Raw genomic sequence first — 22,710 nt, forward strand, 5'->3', positions numbered from 1 at the left:
ACTCCCTCTAACATGTAAACTCACTGAGCAGGGCCCTCAATCCCTCTGTTACCGTGTCACTATACCCCACTCCCTCTAACATGTAAACTCACTGAGCAGGGCACTCAATCCCTCTGTTACTGTGTCACTATACCCCACTCCATCTAACATGTAAACTCACTGAGCAGGGCCCTCAATCCCTCTGTTACTGTGTCACTATACCCCACTCCCTCTAGCATGTAAACTCACTAAGCAGGGCCCTCAATCCCTCTGTTACTGTCAATATTCCCCATTCCCTCTAACATATAAACTCACTGAGCAGGGCCCTCAATCCCTCTGTTACCGTGTCACTATACCCCACTCCCTCTAACATGTAAGCTCACTGAGCAGGGCACTCAATCCCTCTGTTACTGTGTCACTATACCCCACTCCATCTAACATGTAAACTCACTGAGCAGGGCCCTCAATCCCTCTGTTACTGTGTCACTATACCCCACTCCCTCTAACATGTAAGCTCACTGAGCAGGGCCCTCAATCCCTCTGTTACTGTGTCACTATACCCCACTCCCTCTAACATGTAAACACACTGAGCAGGCCCTCAATCCCTTTGTTACTGTCACTATACCCCACTCCCTCTAACATGTAAACTCACTGAGCAGGGCCCTCAATCCCTCTGTTACTGTGTCACTATACACCACTCCCTCTAGCATGTAAACTCACTGAGCAGGCCCTCAATCCCTCTGTTACTGTCACTATACCACACTCCCTCTAACATGTAAACTCACTGAGCAGGCCCTCAATCCCTCTGTTACTGTGTCACTATACCCCACTCCCTCTAACATATAAGGTCACTGAGCAGGGCCCTCAATCCCTCTGTTACTGTGTCACTATACCCCACTCCCTCTAACATGTAAACTCACTGAGCAGGCCCTCAACCCCTCTGTTACTGTCACTATACCCCACTCCCTCTAGCATGTAAATTCACTGAGCAGGGCACTCAATCCCTCTGTTACTGTCACTATACCCCACTCCCTCTAACATGAAAGCTCACTGAGCAGGGCCCTCAACCCCTCTGTTACTGTCACTATACCCCACTCCCTCTAACATATAAACTCACTGAGCAGGGCCCTCAATCCCTCTGTTACTGTCACTATACCCCACTCCCTCTAACATGTAAGCTCACTGAGCAGGGCCCTCAACCCCTCTGTTACTGTCACTATACCCCACTCCCTCTAACATATAAACTCACTGAGCAGGGCCCTCAATCCCTCTGTTACTGTGTCACTATACCCCACTCCCTCTAACATGTAAACTCACTGAGCAGGCCCTCAATCCCTCTGTAACTGTGTCACTATACCCCACTCCCTCTAACATGTAAACACACTGAGCAGGCCCTCAATCCCTCTGTTACTGTCACTATACCCCACTCCCTCTAACATGTAAACACACTGAGCAGGCCCTCAACCCCTCTGTTACTATCACTATACCCCACTCCCTCTAGCATGTAAACTCACTGAGCAGGGCTCTCAATCCCTCTGATACTGTGTCACTATACCCCACTCCCTCTAGCATGTAAACTCACTCTGCAGGGCCCTCAATCCCTCTGTTACTGTCACTATACCCCACTCCCTCTAACATGTAAGCTCACTGAGCAGGGCCCTCAACCCCTCTGTTACTGTCACTATACCCCACTCCCTCTAACATATAAACTCACTGAGCAGGGCCCTCAATCCCTCTGTTACTGTCACTATACCCCACTCCCTCTAGCATGTAAACTCACTGAGCAGGGCCCTCAATCCCTCTGTTACTGTCACTATACCCCACTCCCTCTAACATGTAAGCTCACTGAGCAGGGCCCTCAACCCCTCTGTTACTGTCACTATACCCCACTCCCTCTAACATATAAACTCACTGAGCAGGGCCCTCAATCCCTCTGTTACTGTCACTATACCCCACTCCCTCTAACATGTAAGCTCACTGAGCAGGGCCCTCAACCCCTCTGTTACTGTGTCACTATACCCCACTCCCTCTAACATGTAAACTCGCTGAGCAGGCCCTCAATCCCTCTGTAACTGTGTCACTATACCCCACTCCCTCTAGCGTGTAAACACACTGAGCAGGCCCTCAATCCCTCTGTTACTGTCACTATACCCCACTCCCTCTAACATGTAAACACACTGAGCAGGCCCTCAACCCCTCTGTTACTGTCACTATACCCCACTCCCTCTAACATGTAAACTCACTGAGCAGGGCCTCAATCCCTCTGTTACTGTCACTATACCCCACTCCCTCTAACATGTAAACACACTGAAAACCCCTCTGTTACTGTCACTATACCCCACTCCCTCTAACATGTAAACTCACTGAGCAGGGCCCTCAATCCCTCTGTTACTGTGTCACTATACCCCACTTTCTCTAACATGTAAACTCACTGAGCAGGGCCCTCAATCCCTCTGTTACTGTGTCACTATACCCCACTCCCTTTAACATGTAAACTCACTGAGCAGGGCCCTCAATCCCTCTGTTACTGTGTCACTATACCCCACTCCCTCTAACATGTAAGCTCACTGAGCAGGGCCCTCAACCCCTCTGTTACTGTGTCACTATACCCCACTCCCTCTAACATGTAAACTCGCTGAGCAGGCCCTCAATCCCTCTGTAACTGTGTCACTATACCCCACTCCCTCTAGCGTGTAAACACACTGAGCAGGCCCTCAATCCCTCTGTTACTGTCACTATACCCCACTCCCTCTAACATGTAAACACACTGAGCAGGCCCTCAACCCCTCTGTTACTGTCACTATACCCCACTCCCTCTAACATGTAAACTCACTGAGCAGGCCCTCAATCCCTCTGTAACTGTGTCACTATACCCCACTCCCTCTAACATGTAAACACACTGAAAACCCCTCTGTTACTGTCACTATACCCCACTCCCTCTAACATGTAAACTCACTGAGCAGGGCCCTCAATCCCTCTGTTACTGTGTCACTATACCCCACTTTCTCTAACATGTAAACTCACTGAGCAGGGCCCTCAATCCCTCTGTTACTGTGTCACTATACCCCACTCCCTCTAACATGTAAACTCACTGAGCAGGGCCCCCAATCCCTCTGTTAATGTGTCACTATACCCCACTTTCTCTAACATGTAAACTCACTGAGCAGGGCCCTCAATCCCTCTGTTACTGTGTCACTATACCCCACTCCCTTTAACATGTAAACTCACTGAGCCGGGCCCTCAATCCCTCTGTTACTGTGTCACTATACCCCACTCCCTCTAACATGTAAACTCACTGAGCAGGGCCCTCAATCCCTCTGTTACTGTGTCACTATACCCCACTTTCTCTAACATGTAAACTCACTGAGCAGGGCCCTCAATCCCTCTGTTACTGTGTCACTATACCCCACTCCCTCTAACATGTAAACTCACTGAGCAGGGCCCTCAATCCCTCTGTTACTGTCACTATACCCCACTCCCTCTAACATGTAAACTCACTGAGCAGGGCCCTCAATCCATCTGTTACTGTGTCACTATACCCCACTCCCTCTAACATATAAGGTCACTGAGCAGGGCCCTCAATCCCTCTGTTACTGTGTCACTATACCCCACTCCCTCTAACATGTAAACTCACTGAGCAGGCCCTCAATCCCTCTGTTACTGTGTCACTATACCCCACTCCCTCTAGCATGTAAACTCACTGAGCAGGGCCCTCAATCCCTCTGATACTGTGTCACTATACCCCACTCCCTCTAGCATGTAAACTCACTCTGCAGGGCCCTCAATCCCTCTGTTACTGTCAAAATACCCCACTCCCTCTAACATGTAAGCTCACTGAGCAGGGCCCTCAACCCCTCTGTTACTGTCACTATACCCCACTCCCTCTAACATATAAACTCACTGAGCAGGGCCCTCAATCCCTCTGTTACTGTCACTATACCCCACTCCCTCTAGCATGTAAACTCACTCTACAGGGCCCTCAATCCCTCTGTTACTGTCACTATACCCCACTCCCTCTAACATGTAAGCTCACTGAGCAGGGCCCTCAACCCCTCTGTTACTGTCACTATACCCCACTCCCTCTAACATATAAACTCACTGAGCAGGGCCCTCAATCCCTCTGTTACTGTCACTATACCCCACTCCCTCTAACATGTAAGCTCACTGAGCAGGGCCCTCAACCCCTCTGTTACTGTCACTATACCCCACTCCCTCTAACATATAAACTCACTGAGCAGGGCCCTCAATCCCTCTGTTACTGTGTCACTATACCCCACTCCCTCTAACATGTAAACTCACTGAGCAGGCCCTCAATCCCTCTGTAACTGTGTGTGGCGAAACCAACTTCGCCACTGTGAACTGGAGAAGCCTGGTTGCTAGCCTCCTGCCCTGCGACTATGGCCCCTGGACATATTTGGGGCATATTGTATTTTATCGTGCGACTGCTGGCCCTTTAAGTACAGTGAATGGTATTTTATTGTACTGCTGCTGGCCCTTTAAGAACTGTCTGGGGACCTATTGAGACTTTGGGTAACAATACCCTTTAAGACTATGGCCCCTGAAAACGTATGGACTTTTATTGGTGTGTATGGCCCTTTAAGAACCGTCTGGGGACATATTGTGACTTTGGTGAACAATGCCCCTTTAAGACTATGTCCCCAGACCGGTAAAATAACTTGTTCCTGGCTTTCTCCCACTTGGTTCAGTAAATAGGGCTTACTGAACCAAGTACCACACAGGCGGACCACCCAGAAGCTAAAGTGTGCAGGCAATTTACCTCCCAGGCTGTGAGGTTACTGCAGGTTAATTGCCGAGCGCTGGGTGGCCGCCCTTCGGCAGCCGAACACGTGGCGGCGGCCATTTTGGTCAGCGGTGTATGTTAAAGATTCTGTGGAACTAAAATCGGCTACACATTCTGCCGAACACCGCTGACCCTTACCTTCTCCCATACGGAACTTGCAGCTCCAGAGACTAAGTCCCGTTCGAAATGGGACTTAGTCGTTTTTTCGGCATGAAATTGACCGACCGCACAGCCCAAATCTATGGAACTGTTTTGGGCAGGAAATTGTGCTTGCGGTCAGTCATAAAGGACTTCCAGCTAACTTTTGATCCACTGGAGGGATTTGGCTGATTTTTGGAAGTGTTTATGTTTGATGTATGCTGAGTCTGAATATGCAACTTTTATTGAAATTGAATGTATGGTTTTAAAGTTACAGTGTGTGTGTAAAAACTGTATTTTTATTGTATGTAATAATTGGTTTAACTGTTAATCTGAGGGGAGGAAATGTGTGGGAGGTACATCCCTGTGATTGGTTAATTTCATCCTCCCCCTGGGAGTGTCCTGTATGTACTTGTTTGTAATAAAAGCCAGACTGGGTGTCCCAGTCCTGAGTTCCTGTTTTACCCTCAACTTGAGTCCTGTGTCTTATTGGGGGAATCTGCTACAAGGGATTGCTATGCTAGGCATATTCCCTTGCTATAATCACTGAGCTCTTGTAAGAGCTTGTTCCTGCTTCGTTCTGAAGGGAGATAGCTGCAGCCTGCGGTGCTTATGGTGTCTGGTGGAGTGCTTGGAGTCCTCTGGAAGCGCTAGGAGCATCTTTCAACGGAGGTACCCAGTCGGGGTGCCAGTGGATCCATTACACTGTGTCACTATACCCCACTCCCTCTAACATGTAAACACACTGAGCAGGCCCTCAATCCCTCTGTTACTGTCACTATACCCCACTCCCTCTAACATGTAAACTCACTGAGCAGGGCCCTCAATCCCTCTGTTACTGTCACTATACCCCACTCCCTCTAACATGTAAACTCACTGAGCAGGGCCTCAATCCCTCTGTTACTGTGTCACTATACCCCACTCCCTCTAACATGTAAACTCACTGAGCAGGCCCTCAACCCCTCTGTTACTGTCACTATACCCCACTCCCTCTAACATGTAAACTCACTGAGCAGGGCCCTCAATCCCTCTGTTACTGTGTCACTATACCCCACTCCCTCTAACATGTAAACTCACCGAGCAGGCCCTCAATCCCTCTGTTACTGTGTCACTATACCCCACTCCCTCTAACATGTAAGCTCACTGAGCAGGCCATCAATCCCTCTGTTACTGTGTCACTATACCCCACTCCCTCTAACATGTAAACACACTGAGCAGGCCCTCAACCCCTCTGTTACTGGCACTATACCCCACTCCCTCTAACATGTAAACTCACTGAGCAGGGCCTCAATCCCTCTGTTACTGTGTTACTATACCCCACTCCCTCTAACATGTAAACTCGCTGAGCAGGCCCTCAACCCCTCTGTTACTGTCACTATACCCCACTCCCTCTAACATGTAAACTCACTGAGCAGGGCCCTCAATCCCTCTTTTACTGTCACTATACCCCACTGCCTCTAACATGTAAACTCACTGAGCAGGGCCCTCAATCCCTCTGTTACTGTGTCACTATACCCCACTCCCTCTAACATGTAAACTCACTGAGCAGGGCCCTCAATCCCTCTTTTACTGTCACTATACCCCACTGCCTCTAACATGTAAACTCACTGAGCAGGGCCCTCAATCCCTCTGTTACTGTGTCACTATACCCCACTTTCTCTAACATGTAAACTCACTGAGCAGGGCCCTCAATCCCTCTGTTACTGTGTCACTATACCCCACTCCCTTTAACATGTAAACTCACTGAGCAGGGCCTCAATCCCTCTGTTACTGTGTCACTATACCCCACTCCCTCTAACATGTAAGCTCACTGAGCAAGGCCCTCAATCCCTCTGTTACTGTGTCACTATACCCCACTCCCTCTAACATGTAAACTCACTGAGCAGGGCCCTCAATCCCTCTGTTACTGTGTCACTATACACCACTCCCTCTAACATGTAAACTCACTGAGCAGGGCCCTCAATCCCTCTGTTACTGTCACTATACCCCACTCCCTCTAACATGTAAACTCACTGAGCAAGGCCCTCAATCCATCTGTTACTGTGTCACTATACCCCACTCCCTCTAACATATAAGGTCACAGAGCAGGGCCCTCAATCCCTCTGTTACTGTGTCACTATACCCCACTCCCTCTAACATGTAAACTCACTGAGCAGGCCCTCAATCCCTCTGTTACTGTGTCACTATACCCCACTCCCTCTAGCATGTAAACTCACTGAGCAGGGCCCTCAATCCCTCTGTTACTGTGTCACTATACCCCACTCCCTCTAACATGTAAGCTCACTGAGCAGGGCCCTCAATCCATCTGTTACTGTGTCACTATACCCCACTCCCTCTAACATGTAAGCTCACTGAGCAGGGCCCTCAATCCCTCTGTTACTGTGTCACTATACCCCACTCCCTCTAACATGTAAACTCACTGAGCAGGGCCCTCAATCCCTCTGTTACTGTCACTATACCCCACTCCCTCTAACATGTAAACTCACTGAGCAAGGCCCTCAATCCATCTGTTACTGTGTCACTATACCCCACTCCCTCTAACATATAAGGTCACAGAGCAGGGCCCTCAATCCCTCTGTTACTGTGTCACTATACCCCACTCCCTCTAACATATAAACTCACTGAGCAGGGCCCTCAATCCCTCTGTTACTGTCACTATACCCCACTCCCTCTAACATGTAAACTCACTGAGCAGGGCCCTCAATCCCTCTGTTACTGTGTCACTATACCCCACTTTCTCTAACATGTAAACTCACTGAGCAGGGCCCTCAATCCCTTTGTTACTGTGTCACTATACCCCACTCCCTCTAACATGTAAACTTACTGAGCAGGCCCTCAATCCCTCTGTAACTGTGTCACTATACCCCACTCCCTCTAACATGTAAACACACTGAGCAGGCCCTCAATCCCTCTGTTACTGTGTCACTATACCCCACTCCCTCTAACATGTAAACACACTGAGCAGGCCCTCAACCCCTCTGTTACTGTCACTATACCCCACTCCCTCTAACATGTAAACTCACTGAGCAGGGCCTCAATCCCTCTGTTACTGTCACTATACCCCACTCCCTCTAACATGTAAACTCACTGAGCAGGCCCTCAACCCCTCTGTTACTGTCACTATACCCCACTCCCTCTAACATGTAAACTCACTGAGCAGGGCCCTCAATCCCTCTGTTACTGTCACTATACCCCACTCCCTCTAACATGTAAACTCACTGAGCAGGGCCCTCAATCCCTCTGTTACTGTGTCACTATACCCCACTCCCTCTAACATGTAAACTCACTGAGCAGGGCCCTCAATCCCTCTTGTTACTGTGTCACTATACCCCACTTTCTCTAACATGTAAACTCACTGAGCAGGGCCCTCAATCCCTCTGTTACTGTCACTATACCCCACTCCCTCTAACATGTAAACTCACTGAGCAGGGCCCTCAATCCCTCTGTTACTGTGTCACTATACCCCACTCCCTCTAACATGTAAACTCACTGAGCAGGGCCCTCAATCCCTCTGTTACTGTCACTATACCCCACTCCCTCTAACATGTAAACTCACTGAGCAAGGCCCTCAATCCATCTGTTACTGTGTCACTATACCCCACTCCCTCTAACATATGAGGTCACTGAGCAGGGCCCTCAATCCCTCTGTTACTGTGTCACTATACCCCACTCCCTCTAACATGTAAACTCACTGAGCAGGCCCTCAATCCCTCTGTTACTGTGTCACTATACCCCACTCCCTCTAGCATGTAAACTCACTGAGCAGGGCCCTCAATCCCTCTGATACTGTGTCACTATACCCACTCCCTCTAGCATGTAAACTCACTCTGCAGGGCCCTCAATCCCTCTGTTACTTTCACTATACCCCACTCCCTCTAAAATGTAAGCTCACTGAGCAGGGCCCTCAACCCCTCTGTTACTGTCACTTTACCCCACCCCCTCTAACATATAAACTCACTGAGCAGGGCCCTCAATCCCTCTGTTACTGTCACTATACCCCACTCCCTCTAACATGTAAACTCACTGAGCAGGGCCCTCAATCCCTCTGTTACTGTGTCACTATACCCCACTTTCTCTAACATGTAAACTCACTGAGCAGGGCCCTCAATCCCTCTGTTACTGTCACTATACCCCACTCCCTCTAACATGTAAACTCACTGAGCAGGGCCCTCAATCCCTCTGTTACTGTCACTATACCCCACTCCCTCTAACATGTAAACTCACTGAGCAGGGCCCTCAATCCCTCTGTTACTGTGTCACTATACCCCACTCCCTCTAACATGTAAACTCACTGAGCAGGGCCCTCAATCCCTCTGTTACTGTGTCACTATACCCCACTTTCTCTAACATGTAAACTCACTGAGCAGGGCCCTCAATCCCTCTGTTACTGTCACTATACCCCACTCCCTCTAACATGTAAACTCACTGAGCAGGGCCCTCAATCCCTCTGTTACTGTGTCACTATACCCCACTCCCTCTAACATGTAAACTCACTGAGCAGGGCCCTCAATCCCTCTTGTTACTGTGTCACTATACCCCACTTTCTCTAACATGTAAACTCACTGAGCAGGGCCCTCAATCCCTCTGTTACTGTCACTATACCCCACTCCCTCTAACATGTAAACTCACTGAGCAGGGCCCTCAATCCCTCTGTTACTGTGTCACTATACCCCACTCCCTCTAACATGTAAACTCACTGAGCAGGGCCCTCAATCCCTCTGTTACTGTCACTATACCCCACTCCCTCTAACATGTAAACTCACTGAGCAAGGCCCTCAATCCATCTGTTACTGTGTCACTATACCCCACTCCCTCTAACATATGAGGTCACTGAGCAGGGCCCTCAATCCCTCTGTTACTGTGTCACTATACCCCACTCCCTCTAACATGTAAACTCACTGAGCAGGCCCTCAATCCCTCTGTTACTGTGTCACTATACCCCACTCCCTCTAGCATGTAAACTCACTGAGCAGGGCCCTCAATCCCTCTGATACTGTGTCACTATACCCACTCCCTCTAGCATGTAAACTCACTCTGCAGGGCCCTCAATCCCTCTGTTACTTTCACTATACCCCACTCCCTCTAAAATGTAAGCTCACTGAGCAGGGCCCTCAACCCCTCTGTTACTGTCACTTTACCCCACCCCCTCTAACATATAAACTCACTGAGCAGGGCCCTCAATCCCTCTGTTACTGTCACTATACCCCACTCCCTCTAACATGTAAACTCACTGAGCAGGGCCCTCAATCCCTCTGTTACTGTGTCACTATACCCCACTTTCTCTAACATGTAAACTCACTGAGCAGGGCCCTCAATCCCTCTGTTACTGTCACTATACCCCACTCCCTCTAACATGTAAACTCACTGAGCAGGGCCCTCAATCCCTCTGTTACTGTCACTATACCCCACTCCCTCTAACATGTAAACTCACTGAGCAGGGCCCTCAATCCCTCTGTTACTGTGTCACTATACCCCACTCCCTCTAACATGTAAACTCACTGAGCAGGGCCCTCAATCCCTCTGTTACTGTGTCACTATACCCCACTTTCTCTAACATGTAAACTCACTGAGCAGGGCCCTCAATCCCTCTGTTACTGTGTCACTATACCCCACTCCCTCTAACATGTAAACTCACTGAGCAGGGCCCTCAATCCCTCTGTTACTGTCACTATACCCCACTCCCTCTAACATGTAAACTCACTGAGCAGGGCCCTCAATCCCTCTGTTACTGTGTCACTATACCCCACTCCCTCTAACATGTAAACTCACTGAGCAGTGCCCTCAATCCCTCTGTTACTGTGTCACTATACCCCACTTTCTCTAACATGTAAACTCACTGAGCAGGGCCCTCAATCCCTCTGTTACTGTGTCACTATACCCCACTCCCTCTAACATGTAAACTCACTGAGCAGGGCCCTCAATCCCTCTGTTACTGTCGCTATACCCCACTCCCTCTAACATGTAAACTCACTGAGCAGGGCCCTCAATCCATCTGTTACTGTGTCACTATACCCCACTCCCTCTAACATGTAAACTCACTGAGCAGGGCCCTCAATCCCTCTGTTACTGTGTTACTATACCCCACTCCCTCTAACATGTAAACTCACTGAGCTGGCCCTCAATCCCTCTGTTACTGTGTCACTATACCCCACTCCCTCTAACATGTAAACTCACTGAGCAGGGCCCTCAATCCCTCTGTTACTGTGTCACTATACCCCACTCCCTCTAACATGTAAACTCACTGAGCAGGCCCTCAATTCCTCTGTTACTGTGTCACTATACCCCACTTCCTCTAACATGCAAACTCACCGAGCAGGGCCCTCAATCCCTCTGTTACTGTGTCACTATACCCCACTCCCTCTAACATGTAAACTCACTGAGCTGGCCCTCAATCCCTCTGTTACTGTGTCACTATACCCCACTCCCTCTAACATGTAAGCTCATTGAGCAGGGCCCTCAATCCCTCTGTTACTGTCACTATACCCCACTCCCTCTAACATGTAAACTCACTGGGCAGGGCCCTCAATCCCTCTGTTACTGTGTTCACATACACTTTGATCTGAAGGCAGAGAGTGGCAGAGAGATCTTTGATATCACATAGAGCAGTGATGGCGAACCTTTTTGAGCCCGAGTGCCCAAACCGCAATACATTCCAACTTTTTTTCCTTAAAGTGCCAACACGGCAATTGCGTGTGTGTGGGGGGGGGGGTGCGTGTGTGTGTGGGGGTGCTGTGTGTGTAGGGGGTGCTGTGTGTGTGTGTTTATGAGGGGTGCTGTGTAAGTGTGTGGGGGGTGCTGTGTGTGTGGGGAGGGGGGTGCTGTGTGTGTGTGTGTGGAGGGGTGCTGTGTGTGGGGGGGGTGCTGTGTGTGTGTGTGTGTGTGTGGGATGGTGTGTGTGTGTGGGGGGTGTTTGTGTGTGTGTATGAGGGGCACTGTGTGTGTGGGGGGGGTGCTGTGTGTGTGTGTGGGGGGGGTGCTGTGTGTGTGTGTGTGGGGGGTGCTGTGTGTGTGAGAGGGATGCTGTATGTGTGTGTGTATGAGGGGTAAAGTGTGTGTGAGAGGGGTGCTGTGTGGGGGGTAGGGGTGCTGTGTGGGGGGTAGGGGTACTGCTGGGGGGGTAGGGGTACTGCTGGGGGGTAGGGGTACTTCTGGGGGGATAGGGGTGCTGGGGGTAGGGGTACTGGGGTAGGGGTACTGTTGTGGGGGTGGTAGGGGTACTGTTGTGGGGTGGTAGGGGTACTGCTGGAGGTGGTAGGAGTACTGCTGGGGGGTAGGGGTACTTCTGGGGGGGTAGGGATACTGCTGGGGGTATAGGGGTGCTGGGGGGGTAGGGGTACTGTTGTGGGGGGCAGGGGTACTGCTGGGGGGATAGGGGTGGTAGGGGTACTGCTGGGGGGATAGGGGTGCTTGGGGGGTAGGGGTGCGGGTGCCAGTATCCTCCCTCCCTCCCTCCTTCTTACCTTTAATTAAGTAGGGAGGAGGAGGGGGGCGCAGCACAGCCATCCCTGGTGGTCCGGTGGTGGAAAGCAATGCAGGCTGAGGGATCTGTGAATCAGCTCCCCTGTCGTCCCGCGCGATGCTGTGTGGAGCGTTGCCATGGTAACGCTCGGCAACACTCCACACTGCATCGCGCAGGAGGACAGGAAAGCTGCATTACAGATCCCTCCCCCTGCCTCCCGACCCGGTAGCAGAGTAGGCGCCTGCATTAATGGCGGACCTATGGCCGCGTGCCACCAGAAAGGGCCCGGCGTGCCACCTGTGGCACGCGTGCCATAGGTTCGCCATCACTGACATAGAGAGTCACTGTGTGAAAAGTTTGAGAAGTTAAAAAAAACCCTTTTTTGTAACCCTTTGAGTGCTAATCGCAGCATTAACCCTGTGATTAGTTTTTTATTGGGAAGTCACATTTCAAGTACCACAAATTTACTATTTTGAGTTGTTTAGGGTAAACCACTTTAGAATGGCTAGCGTAAACAGGGACAGGCCAAGGTCAGGGGAATCCAGAAGTCAGAGTAGTTGGTAAAACAAGCCAATGGGTCGGTACAGGCAGCTTACAAAGCGAAGTCAGGACAAGCCGAGGTCAGAAATCCAGGGAAATCAAGCAAACAAACGGCCTGTAAAAGAACTGTCTGTTATTCCCTCCATTCGTCTGTTTGTTCAGTTTATTTCACTGCCTGTACAGTCCCTATGGGTTCCCCTGTTAAACTACCGAAAGCCGCGACCCCCGGGAAGCTGGCATGTGCCTCCAATTGATCTCCCTGCAGCTAACGTGTGCCGTCAATTGACCACCCAGTAGCTGCGGTTAACCGCAGCTTAATTGACTGTTCCATGGTGGTCGCAGTTACACCTAGCTGCCACACGATGGCGGTGTTCTGCAGTCTCCGGCACTACCCAGATAGCCTGCCATGGAGCCTGTTCGTGTAATTAAAAACTTTGGCTCCATGGCAATTAAACTGTATTCGTATGGTCTGAGCACTATTCTGTAATAATGTGCACTCAGACCTGAGCTATCTGGGGATATGTTACATGTGTATAATTGTTGGTGCCAGTTGGTGCCGAAACGTTGGGGGGTTTGGTGACTCGTGTTTCTGTCTGAGGCTTGTAAGGATTTTTGTACATAATAAAATTTAAATATTTTTTTGAGATTGTTATGGTGTGCATTCTATATTCTATATACATATGAATATTTAAAGCACTTGAGGGAGCGCTTATATGGTTTGCACCTGGCTGTTCTTATATTGTTTTGTCTCTCCATGTGCTGTTGTTTTGAGAGTTCATGTGTGTGAAAAAGCACAAATAAAGCTATAACCGCTATGTGGGCCCTTCATTTCTGATAAAGTGGTTAGACCAAACATCTTGCAATGCACCATTTGTTATACTCTGGGTTGCCTACTTTTGAAAATGGTATGCCATAATAGTGGAAATATTATTACCCAGGCTGCCATGCTCTCTCAAAGACAAGAGACCCAGAAAATCACTTTGTCAAATTTCCAACTTTGAAATGGACATCTAATATTTTTGTCCCCGTGACTTCCCCCCCAAAACAGAAAATCTAGTACATGGGGGTACTGTTACATTCAGGAGGCAATGTTAAATACAAATAGTGAGGCTTTGTTGCAATAACTCATATCAGGAATAGGAAATGTCCTGTGAAAAGTGAGTTTAAATGCGAGATAGGCCCAGAAAATCACTTTGCCAAATTTCAATGTATCAATGTAAAAAAGCATAAATGGATAAGCCGTATATATGACCCTGTAACTTTCCAAAACCCCATAAAACCTATACATGGGGTGGTGCTCGTGAGACATCGCTGAACAGAACTAGGAGTGTAAACTATATACTAATAATAATATTATCAGTGAAAGTACAGTTTTTATGTGAAAAATGCAACAACAAAAAACAAACGCTAACTTTGGCTAGGGTTTGTGCCCAAGTGGCTACTACATAAGACTGGGCATACCCCATTTAAATACCCTGGGATGTCTACTTTTTCAAATAGTATGCCATGATGGGGGTAATTTTAATTTCTTGGCTGCCATACGGTCTCAAAGGCAACCTAGGCCACACAAACCTATCTGTAAGCCGTATATTTGACCCTGTAACTTTCCAAAACCCCATAAAACCTATACATGGGGGGTACTGTTTTACTCGTGAGACATTTCTGAATACAAATATGTATGTTTTGTTGCAGGAAAACCGAACACTATTCTGACATTAACAGTTAAATTGCCATGCAGACATTGAAAAATAACAACACATTTTTTTCTTAACTTTTTTAAGTTTTTTAGATTTATTTCATATAAAATGGAGTTCCATATATGAATGTTTGATATGAAATGAAATCTCTGTTTCCCCTAAACATAATGATATATAATAAGTGTGGGTGCACTTAGTATGAAAGAGGTAAATTATTGTTGAACAGACATAGAGTCAAATTCTGTGGTTTGTTTACATTTTTTTAAGATCACAACTTGTACATTTGGCTCCATCCTTAAGGGGTTAATAAAAAAGCAACCAACCTTGTAATATGTCAAACCGATGTAAAATGATTTCTTTACTAACATTGGGAGAACACCGGAGCACTTCTGGAACAGGGTGCCTGCAGTGTACCTTGAGAGGTAATATAATTTATGGTACATTATTGTACAGTGGGTATCTGGATATAGCATTTATAATTATGTACGGTAACTGTTTCTATTGATTATGTCTATAACGTCACCACAGGAGACCGCAAACACACATATTTACACTGCATCTCGTCATATTAATTAAAAGGAGGTAAGATACGGTAAGGGTTAATGTAAGAATCACAGCGTTCCCTAAAGCCGAGATCTTGTCTGTCACCTTCACCACATGTTTTATACGCACTCATTAATTGAGGAACTTGGCCTCGTTCCTGGAAAATCTCGCTAATCAGCGAGTATTCATAGAAAAGGGGGGCTCTTACAGGCATGGCTGGCCCGACAGGGGTCTACTGGACACAGGTAACACTTGGAGGGCCCCAGGTTAAGAGGATTAATTCTTAAATATACTCGTAGTAATTGCTCTCTCTCTCTCTCTCTCTCTCTCTCTCTCTCTCTCTCTCTCTCTCTCATTATCTCCCTCTCCTCTCTTCCTTGTTTTCTCTCTCCCTCCATTGCTATCTCTCACTCTATATCTATATTTTCTCTTTCTCTCTCTCTCTAACTATCTTACCCTCTCACTGTCTCTCTTTCTTGCTATCTCTCCCTCTCCCGTTATCTCTCTCCATCTCTACCGTTCTCTCTCCCCTGCTCGCTCGCTCTCTCTCTCCTTCTCTCCCCATCTCTCTCTCTCCCGTTCTCTCTTTCTCCCCCTCCTGTTCTCCTCATAGATGAAGAAGAATGGAAAGTTAATTTCCCGCATTGTGGGGGCTCAGAACAATCTCCAATTAATATCGATACCGGCTCTGTGGTCTTTGATCCAAATCTGAAACCAATTCGATTGTCTGGGTACAACGTGACATCTGCAGCATCTCTAAGACTAAAAAACAATGGGCACACAGGTGAGTATGGACAGAATGGATGATGAAAGGGGGCACACAATGTAAACGGGTATGAGGCATATACAGCACATACATACACACACTGCGACACACTCTGATATACACACACATACATACACACACTGCGACACACTCCGATATACACACACATACATACACACACTGCGACACACTCTGATATACACACACATACATAGACACAATGCCCAAAAATACTGAATATCGGCCGATAATATTGGTAAAACCGATAATCAGTCGATCCCTAATACACACACACAAACTCGGATATATACACATACACACACACACTCGGATAGATACACATACAGATACACACACACTCTGATATATACACATACAGACACACACACACTCGGATATATACACATACAGACGCAAACAGACTCGGATATATACACATACAGACACACACACTCAGATGTATACACAAACATACACACACTGCGACACACTCCGATATACACACACATACATACACACACTGCGACACACTCCGATATACACACACATACACACACTGCGACACACTCTGATATACACACATACATACACACACTGTGACACACTCCGATATATACATACACGCACTGCCACACACTCCAATATACACACACCTACATACACACACTGCCACACACTCTGATATACACACACATACATACACACACTGCCACCCACACACTGCCACCCACTCCGATACACACACGCATACATACACTGCCACACACTCCGGTATACACACACCTACATACACACTGCCACACACATACATACACACACACTCTGATAGTCACACATACATACACACACTGCCACACACTCCAACATATAAAGTGAGGGGGAAAAGTATTTGATCCGATGCTGATTTTGAACGTTTGCCCACTGACAAAGAAATGACCGGTCTATAATTTTAATGGTAAGTGTTTTTTAACAGTGAGAGACAGAATAACGAACAAAAAATCCAGAAAAAAAAAGCATGTCAAAAAAGTTATAAATTGATCAATGAGTGAAATAAGTATTTGACCCCTTCAACTTAGTACTTGGTGGCAAAACCCTTGTTGGCAATCACAGAGGTCAGATGTTTCTTGTAGTTGGCCACCAGGTTTGCACCCATCTCATGAGGGATTTTGTCCCACTCCTCTTTGCAGATCCTCTCCAAGTCATTAAGGTTTTGAGGCTGACATTTGGCAACTCGATCCTTCAGCTCCCTCCACAGATTTTCTATTGGATTAAGGTCTGGAGACTGGCTAGGCCACTCCAGAACCTTAATGTGCTTCTTCTTGAGCCACTCCTTGGTTGCCTTGGCTGTGTGTTTTGGGTCATTGTCATGTTGGAATACATAAACACACTGCCACACACTCTAATATACACACACTGCCACACACACTCAGATATACACTCACATACATACACACTGCCACACACTCTGATATACACACACTGCCACACACTCTGATATACACACACTGCCACACACACTCAGATATACACTCACATACATACACACTGCAACACACTCACACACGTGGATATATACACATACATACATAGACACACTTCCACACATCCAGATATACACACCCATACATAGACACACTGCCACACACTCAGATAAACACGCACACATACATAGACACACTGCTACACACTCAGATAAACACGTACACATACATAGACACACTGCTACACATTCAGATAAACACGCACACATACATAGACACACTGCCACACACTCAGATAAACACGCACACATACATAGACACACTGCCACACACTCAGATAAACACGCACACATACATAGACACACTGCTACACATTCAGATAAACACGCACACATGCATAGACACACTGCCACACACTCAGATAAACACGCACACATACATAGACACACTGCCACACACTCAGATAAACGCGCACACATACATAGACACACTGCCACACACTCAGATAAACACGCACACATACATAGACACACTGCTACACATTCAGATAAACACGCACACATGCATAGACACACTGCCACACACTCAGATAAACACGCACACATACATAGACACACTGCCACACACTCTGATATACACACACTGCCACACACTCTGATATACACACACTGCCACACACACTCAGATATACACTCACATACATACACACTGCAACACACTCACACACGTGGATATATACACATACATACATAGACACACTTCCACACATCCAGATATACACACCCATACATAGACACACTGCCACACACTCAGATAAACACGCACACATACATAGACACACTGCTACACACTCAGATAAACACGCACACATACATAGACACACTGCTACACATTCAGATAAACACGCACACATACATAGACACACTGCCACACACTCAGATAAACACGCACACATACATAGACACACTGCCACACACTCAGATAAACACGCACACATACATAGACACACTGCTACACATTCAGATAAACACGCACACATGCATAGACACACTGCCACACACTCAGATAAACACGCACACATACATAGACACACTGCCACACACTCAGATAAACGCGCACACATACATAGACACACTGCCACACACTCAGATAAACACGCACACATACATAGACACACTGCTACACATTCAGATAAACACGCACACATGCATAGACACACTGCCACACACTCAGATAAACACGCACACATACATAGACACACTGCCACACACTCAGATAAACGCGCACACATACATAGACACACTGCCACACACTCAGATAAACACGCACACATACAAAGACACACTGACATACACTCAGATATATACACATACATACACACACTACCACATGTAAACAATATTTTGTTTATAATTATGTGTGTGCAGGATGCTGGTTTCCATGGGACCAGTGAGAGAGGGCTGGTCCAGGCTGACAGCTCTTTTTTCCTCCAATGGAGGAAGTGATGTGAAATCTCACACTGACCCGGGGCACGATGCCTGTCTGCTAGCAGTTTATAGACTGTAAAAAGTAAATTTTTAGTATTTTTGTTATTGGGACACTCTATGCACCAAAACAACTTTAGCTTAATGAAGCAGTTTTGGTGTATAGAACATGCCAATACAGTCTCTGCCATTTAGGAGTTAAATCACTTTGTTTATACAGCCCTAGTCACACCTCCGTGTATGTGACTTACACAGACTTCCTAAACACTTCCTATAAAGAGTCATCTAATGTTTAAACTTCCTTTATTGCAAATTCTGTTTACTTTAGAACTGTATTTCAATACACAATTTAATCAGCAGCAAAAGAAAATGAAAAATAAATTAACACAAATTAAGGGGAAAAAATGTACAACATTGACATCCAATCAAATTTCAAGCCAAGTTATAAACTCTCCTGCACATATTCCAATATCCTCTTTCTTTGCTGCTCCTCTGAGTTAATACAAGTACCAATGTAATGCTTTAAATCTATTATTGATCTCATGAATTAATTTAAATGTATCTTCTTTTAATGTTAATATTTTCCTGAGGCCTCGTTTGTACTGATTTAATATAACTTTGACTGTATTATTGCTTTATATTTCTCACTTTATGCAACTTATTTTTGCCCCCTTCTCCTTGTATTTTCCATGCTCCTTACTACTTTTCTGTGGCACCAATTTTGCATTATTTTGGTATTTTTCTTCTGTTATTGTATTGTTTCTGAGTGCCATGCGCTTGTTGTTTGTGCTCGAGACCTGCCTGCCACTTTGGTGAAGTCGCGCACATGCTACAATATCTGTTTAAGGCTATTCATAGTGTAGCGGAGTAGTAGTATTATCCACGGTATCTCCGCTGGTAGACAGGATGAAGCAGATCCAAAACAGGCAAAATGCAGGTAGCGTAGTTACAATCCCTTCCTCCCAAGAACTAGACGATACGTAGCTTGGAGGTCAACTGAGGTTTTTAATTACTGGCACAGTATTTATGTGGTTACAAATGTACGGGGTTTCCCAAGTCACAATACAGGGTTTGTCCAGTAGGGGACTACATGGGGGACTGGGTTTAACACACAGAATACCCATCATACATTGCTGTACCAAGGAGATAATTATCCCAGCATGCATTGCTAATGGGATTATCCCTTGGTACAGAGAAACACAGTTTTCACATTAAAATCCATAACCAACACAATATGTTGGGCTAGACAGTTAGTTAACCATTTATTACATAGCTGGGACCTGGGCGCACAGTTAATTGAACTTGCACTCAGATCCCAGCACAAATAACCAAACGCCGTTCAGTTTCCCTTATCAGGACCACTTTGTTTAACCATTTGCCTGAATGGAGGGAATGAAAGTCCCGAAAACGGTAAACTCCCAAACCGCTCGGAAGTCCAGCGGGGCTTGTGTTGCCGAGTAGCCGATTTTAGTTCCAGGCACTCGATGACAAAACCCTGCTGGCTTTCCGCGAACAAAGATGGCCGCCGCCTCGTGTTCAGTACATGAATGGCGGCCACCCGCAACAAACCGCAATTAACATCGATACAATGTTGCAAAGTACCTAATTGGAGACACACGACCTGCCATGGGTGGTCTCCCATTCAGTACTTTGCTTATTCCACGAACAGTGCGGTGATTCACTGTTCGTGGATAACCAGGCTTAACATTAGCGGTATTCGTGTGCTGTAACACTCGAATGCCACATACATTGCAAGATACAGAGAATAGCAGAATAATTATACAGTTCGGTTTAAAGATACAGTTTAGATTTATAAGTGGCTAGATTTGCCACAATGCTCCCCCAGAACCAAGCCGGCATACACAGTCTGATCCCAACGGATCGGCTTGGGGATGTCCGGAGGTGTACTCACAGATCACTTTTCAAGTTCAGTTTGTCTGGATAACCCGTCGGCGTTGCCATTTAGCTTTCCCGGGCGGTATTGGATTGTAAAGTCAAAAGGCTGCAGCGCCAAACTCCAGCGCAGCAGCCTGGCATTGTCTCCTGACACCAGACCAATGGGTTGTGATCTGTGAGTAGCGAAAATGGTTGTCCGTATAAATATGGTTGCAGTTTCTTGAGGGCCCACACCACGGCAAGGCATTCCTTTTCGATGGTGGCGTAGCTTACTTCTCGTGGTAAAAGTTTTCTGCTTAAGTAAGCTACGGGATGCTCGCCGCCACTACTGCTCCCAATCCAAACATAGAAGCGTCTGTATGGACGAGAAAGCGTTTAGTTGGATCAGGAGCAGCGAGTACAGGTGCGTTAACAAGAGCAGTTTTCAGTTGTTGGAATGCCTGTTCACACTCTGGGGCCCATACTACTAACTTAGGGAGGTTTTTGCGGGTTAAATCAGTGAGAGGTTTGACCAGGGTACTGTAATCGGGCACAAATTTTCAATAATACCCTGCGGTACCTAAAAATGCTAGAACCTGGGTTTTGGTGCGGGGGGTTGGCCATTTGGCTACGGCCTCTATTTTGGCAGGTTCTGGCTTCTGCTGGCCACTTCCTACTCGGTGCCCTAGATATTGGACTTCGGCCATCCCTATATGGCACTTACTAGGTTTAAGGGTTAGCCCTGACTCCTTAATACGATCTAAGATGGCTCCTACATGGTTCAGGTGGTCGGTCCAGGAATAGCTAAAGATCGCTATGTCGTCCAGATAAGTGCACGCGTATTCCTGAAACCCGTCTAATAGCCGGTCCACCATCCTTTGGAAGGTGGCTGGAGCGTTTTTCATTCCAAATGGCATGACCCTGAACTGGTACAGGCCAAACGGAGTGACAAACGCCAACTTAGGGATGGCGTCCTCGGCCAAAGGTATTTGCCAATACCCTTTGCAAAGGTCGATCGTGGTTAGGTATTGGCCTCTGGCCATCTTGTCTAAAAGCTTGTCTATCCGTGGCATCGGGTAGGCGTCTGATACGGTTTTATCAATGAGCCTTCTATAATCTACGCAGAAGCGGGTAGTTCCATCCGGCTTCGGCACTAGTACCACTGGGGAAGCCCATCTGAATGCTCGATGACTCCTAATTGCAACATTTCCTCAATCTCCTTACGCATATTCTCTTTTACCAATTCAGGAATGCGGTAAGGAGGTTGGCGGAGGGGTGTTTGTCCTGGGGTTTCTACCCGGTGGGTGGCTAATGGGGTATACCCAGGATGATTGGAAAAGGTGGCTCCCTTTTCCCTAATTAAACTTTGGGTCTGGGTCTTCTCCTGAGGATTCAAGCGCTCCCCTAATTGTACAGCTTCTAGATCCTCTTTTTGGCCTTCTCTGGCCAGAAGGTCTGGTAGTGGCAGGTTATCCACGTCCTCTGCGGCAGAGGCACATATCGTGGTCACCTCCTCTGTGCGCTCGTGGTAGGGCTTCAGCATGTTCACACGGAGCATGCGGCTGCCCCCAGCTCCAGCGCACGGGCCAATTATATAGGTGGTATCGCAGATTTGCTCCACCACCTTGAATGGGCCCTGCCAGGAGGCCTGCAGCTTGTCACTGGGGACTGGCCGTAGGATTAACACCTTCTTCCCGACCTGAAAGCTGCGGTCCCTGGCCCCCCTATCGTACCATCTGCGTTGTCGTTGTTGGGCTGCCTGGAGGTTTTTCCGTACTGTCTGAGTTAAAGCCTCCAAGTGCTCCCGAAACTCCAGTACATATGGCACAATAGGGGTACCATTAGTGGTAACTCCCCCCTCCCAGTGTTCTCTAATCAAATCTAGGGGTCCCCTCACTCTCCTCCCAAACAATAATTCAAAGGGCGAGAACCCCGTGGATTCTTGGG

General features: G+C 47.3%; 1 protein-coding gene across 1 annotated transcript in view; it reads left to right on the forward strand.

The window, feature by feature from the left end:
* Window positions 1-22,710, forward strand: part of CA9 (carbonic anhydrase 9) — a 256,454-nt gene that overhangs the window by 48,448 nt on the left and 185,296 nt on the right. The window contains exon 3 of the mRNA XM_063453520.1: window positions 15,771-15,941. Within this exon, the coding sequence (XP_063309590.1) occupies window positions 15,771-15,941 (171 nt within the window). The remainder of the gene's footprint in view (window positions 1-15,770; window positions 15,942-22,710) is intronic.

Source organism: Pelobates fuscus, chromosome 5, assembly GCF_036172605.1.
Source record: "Pelobates fuscus isolate aPelFus1 chromosome 5, aPelFus1.pri, whole genome shotgun sequence".
In the NCBI taxonomy this organism is placed as follows: domain Eukaryota; kingdom Metazoa; phylum Chordata; class Amphibia; order Anura; family Pelobatidae; genus Pelobates; species Pelobates fuscus.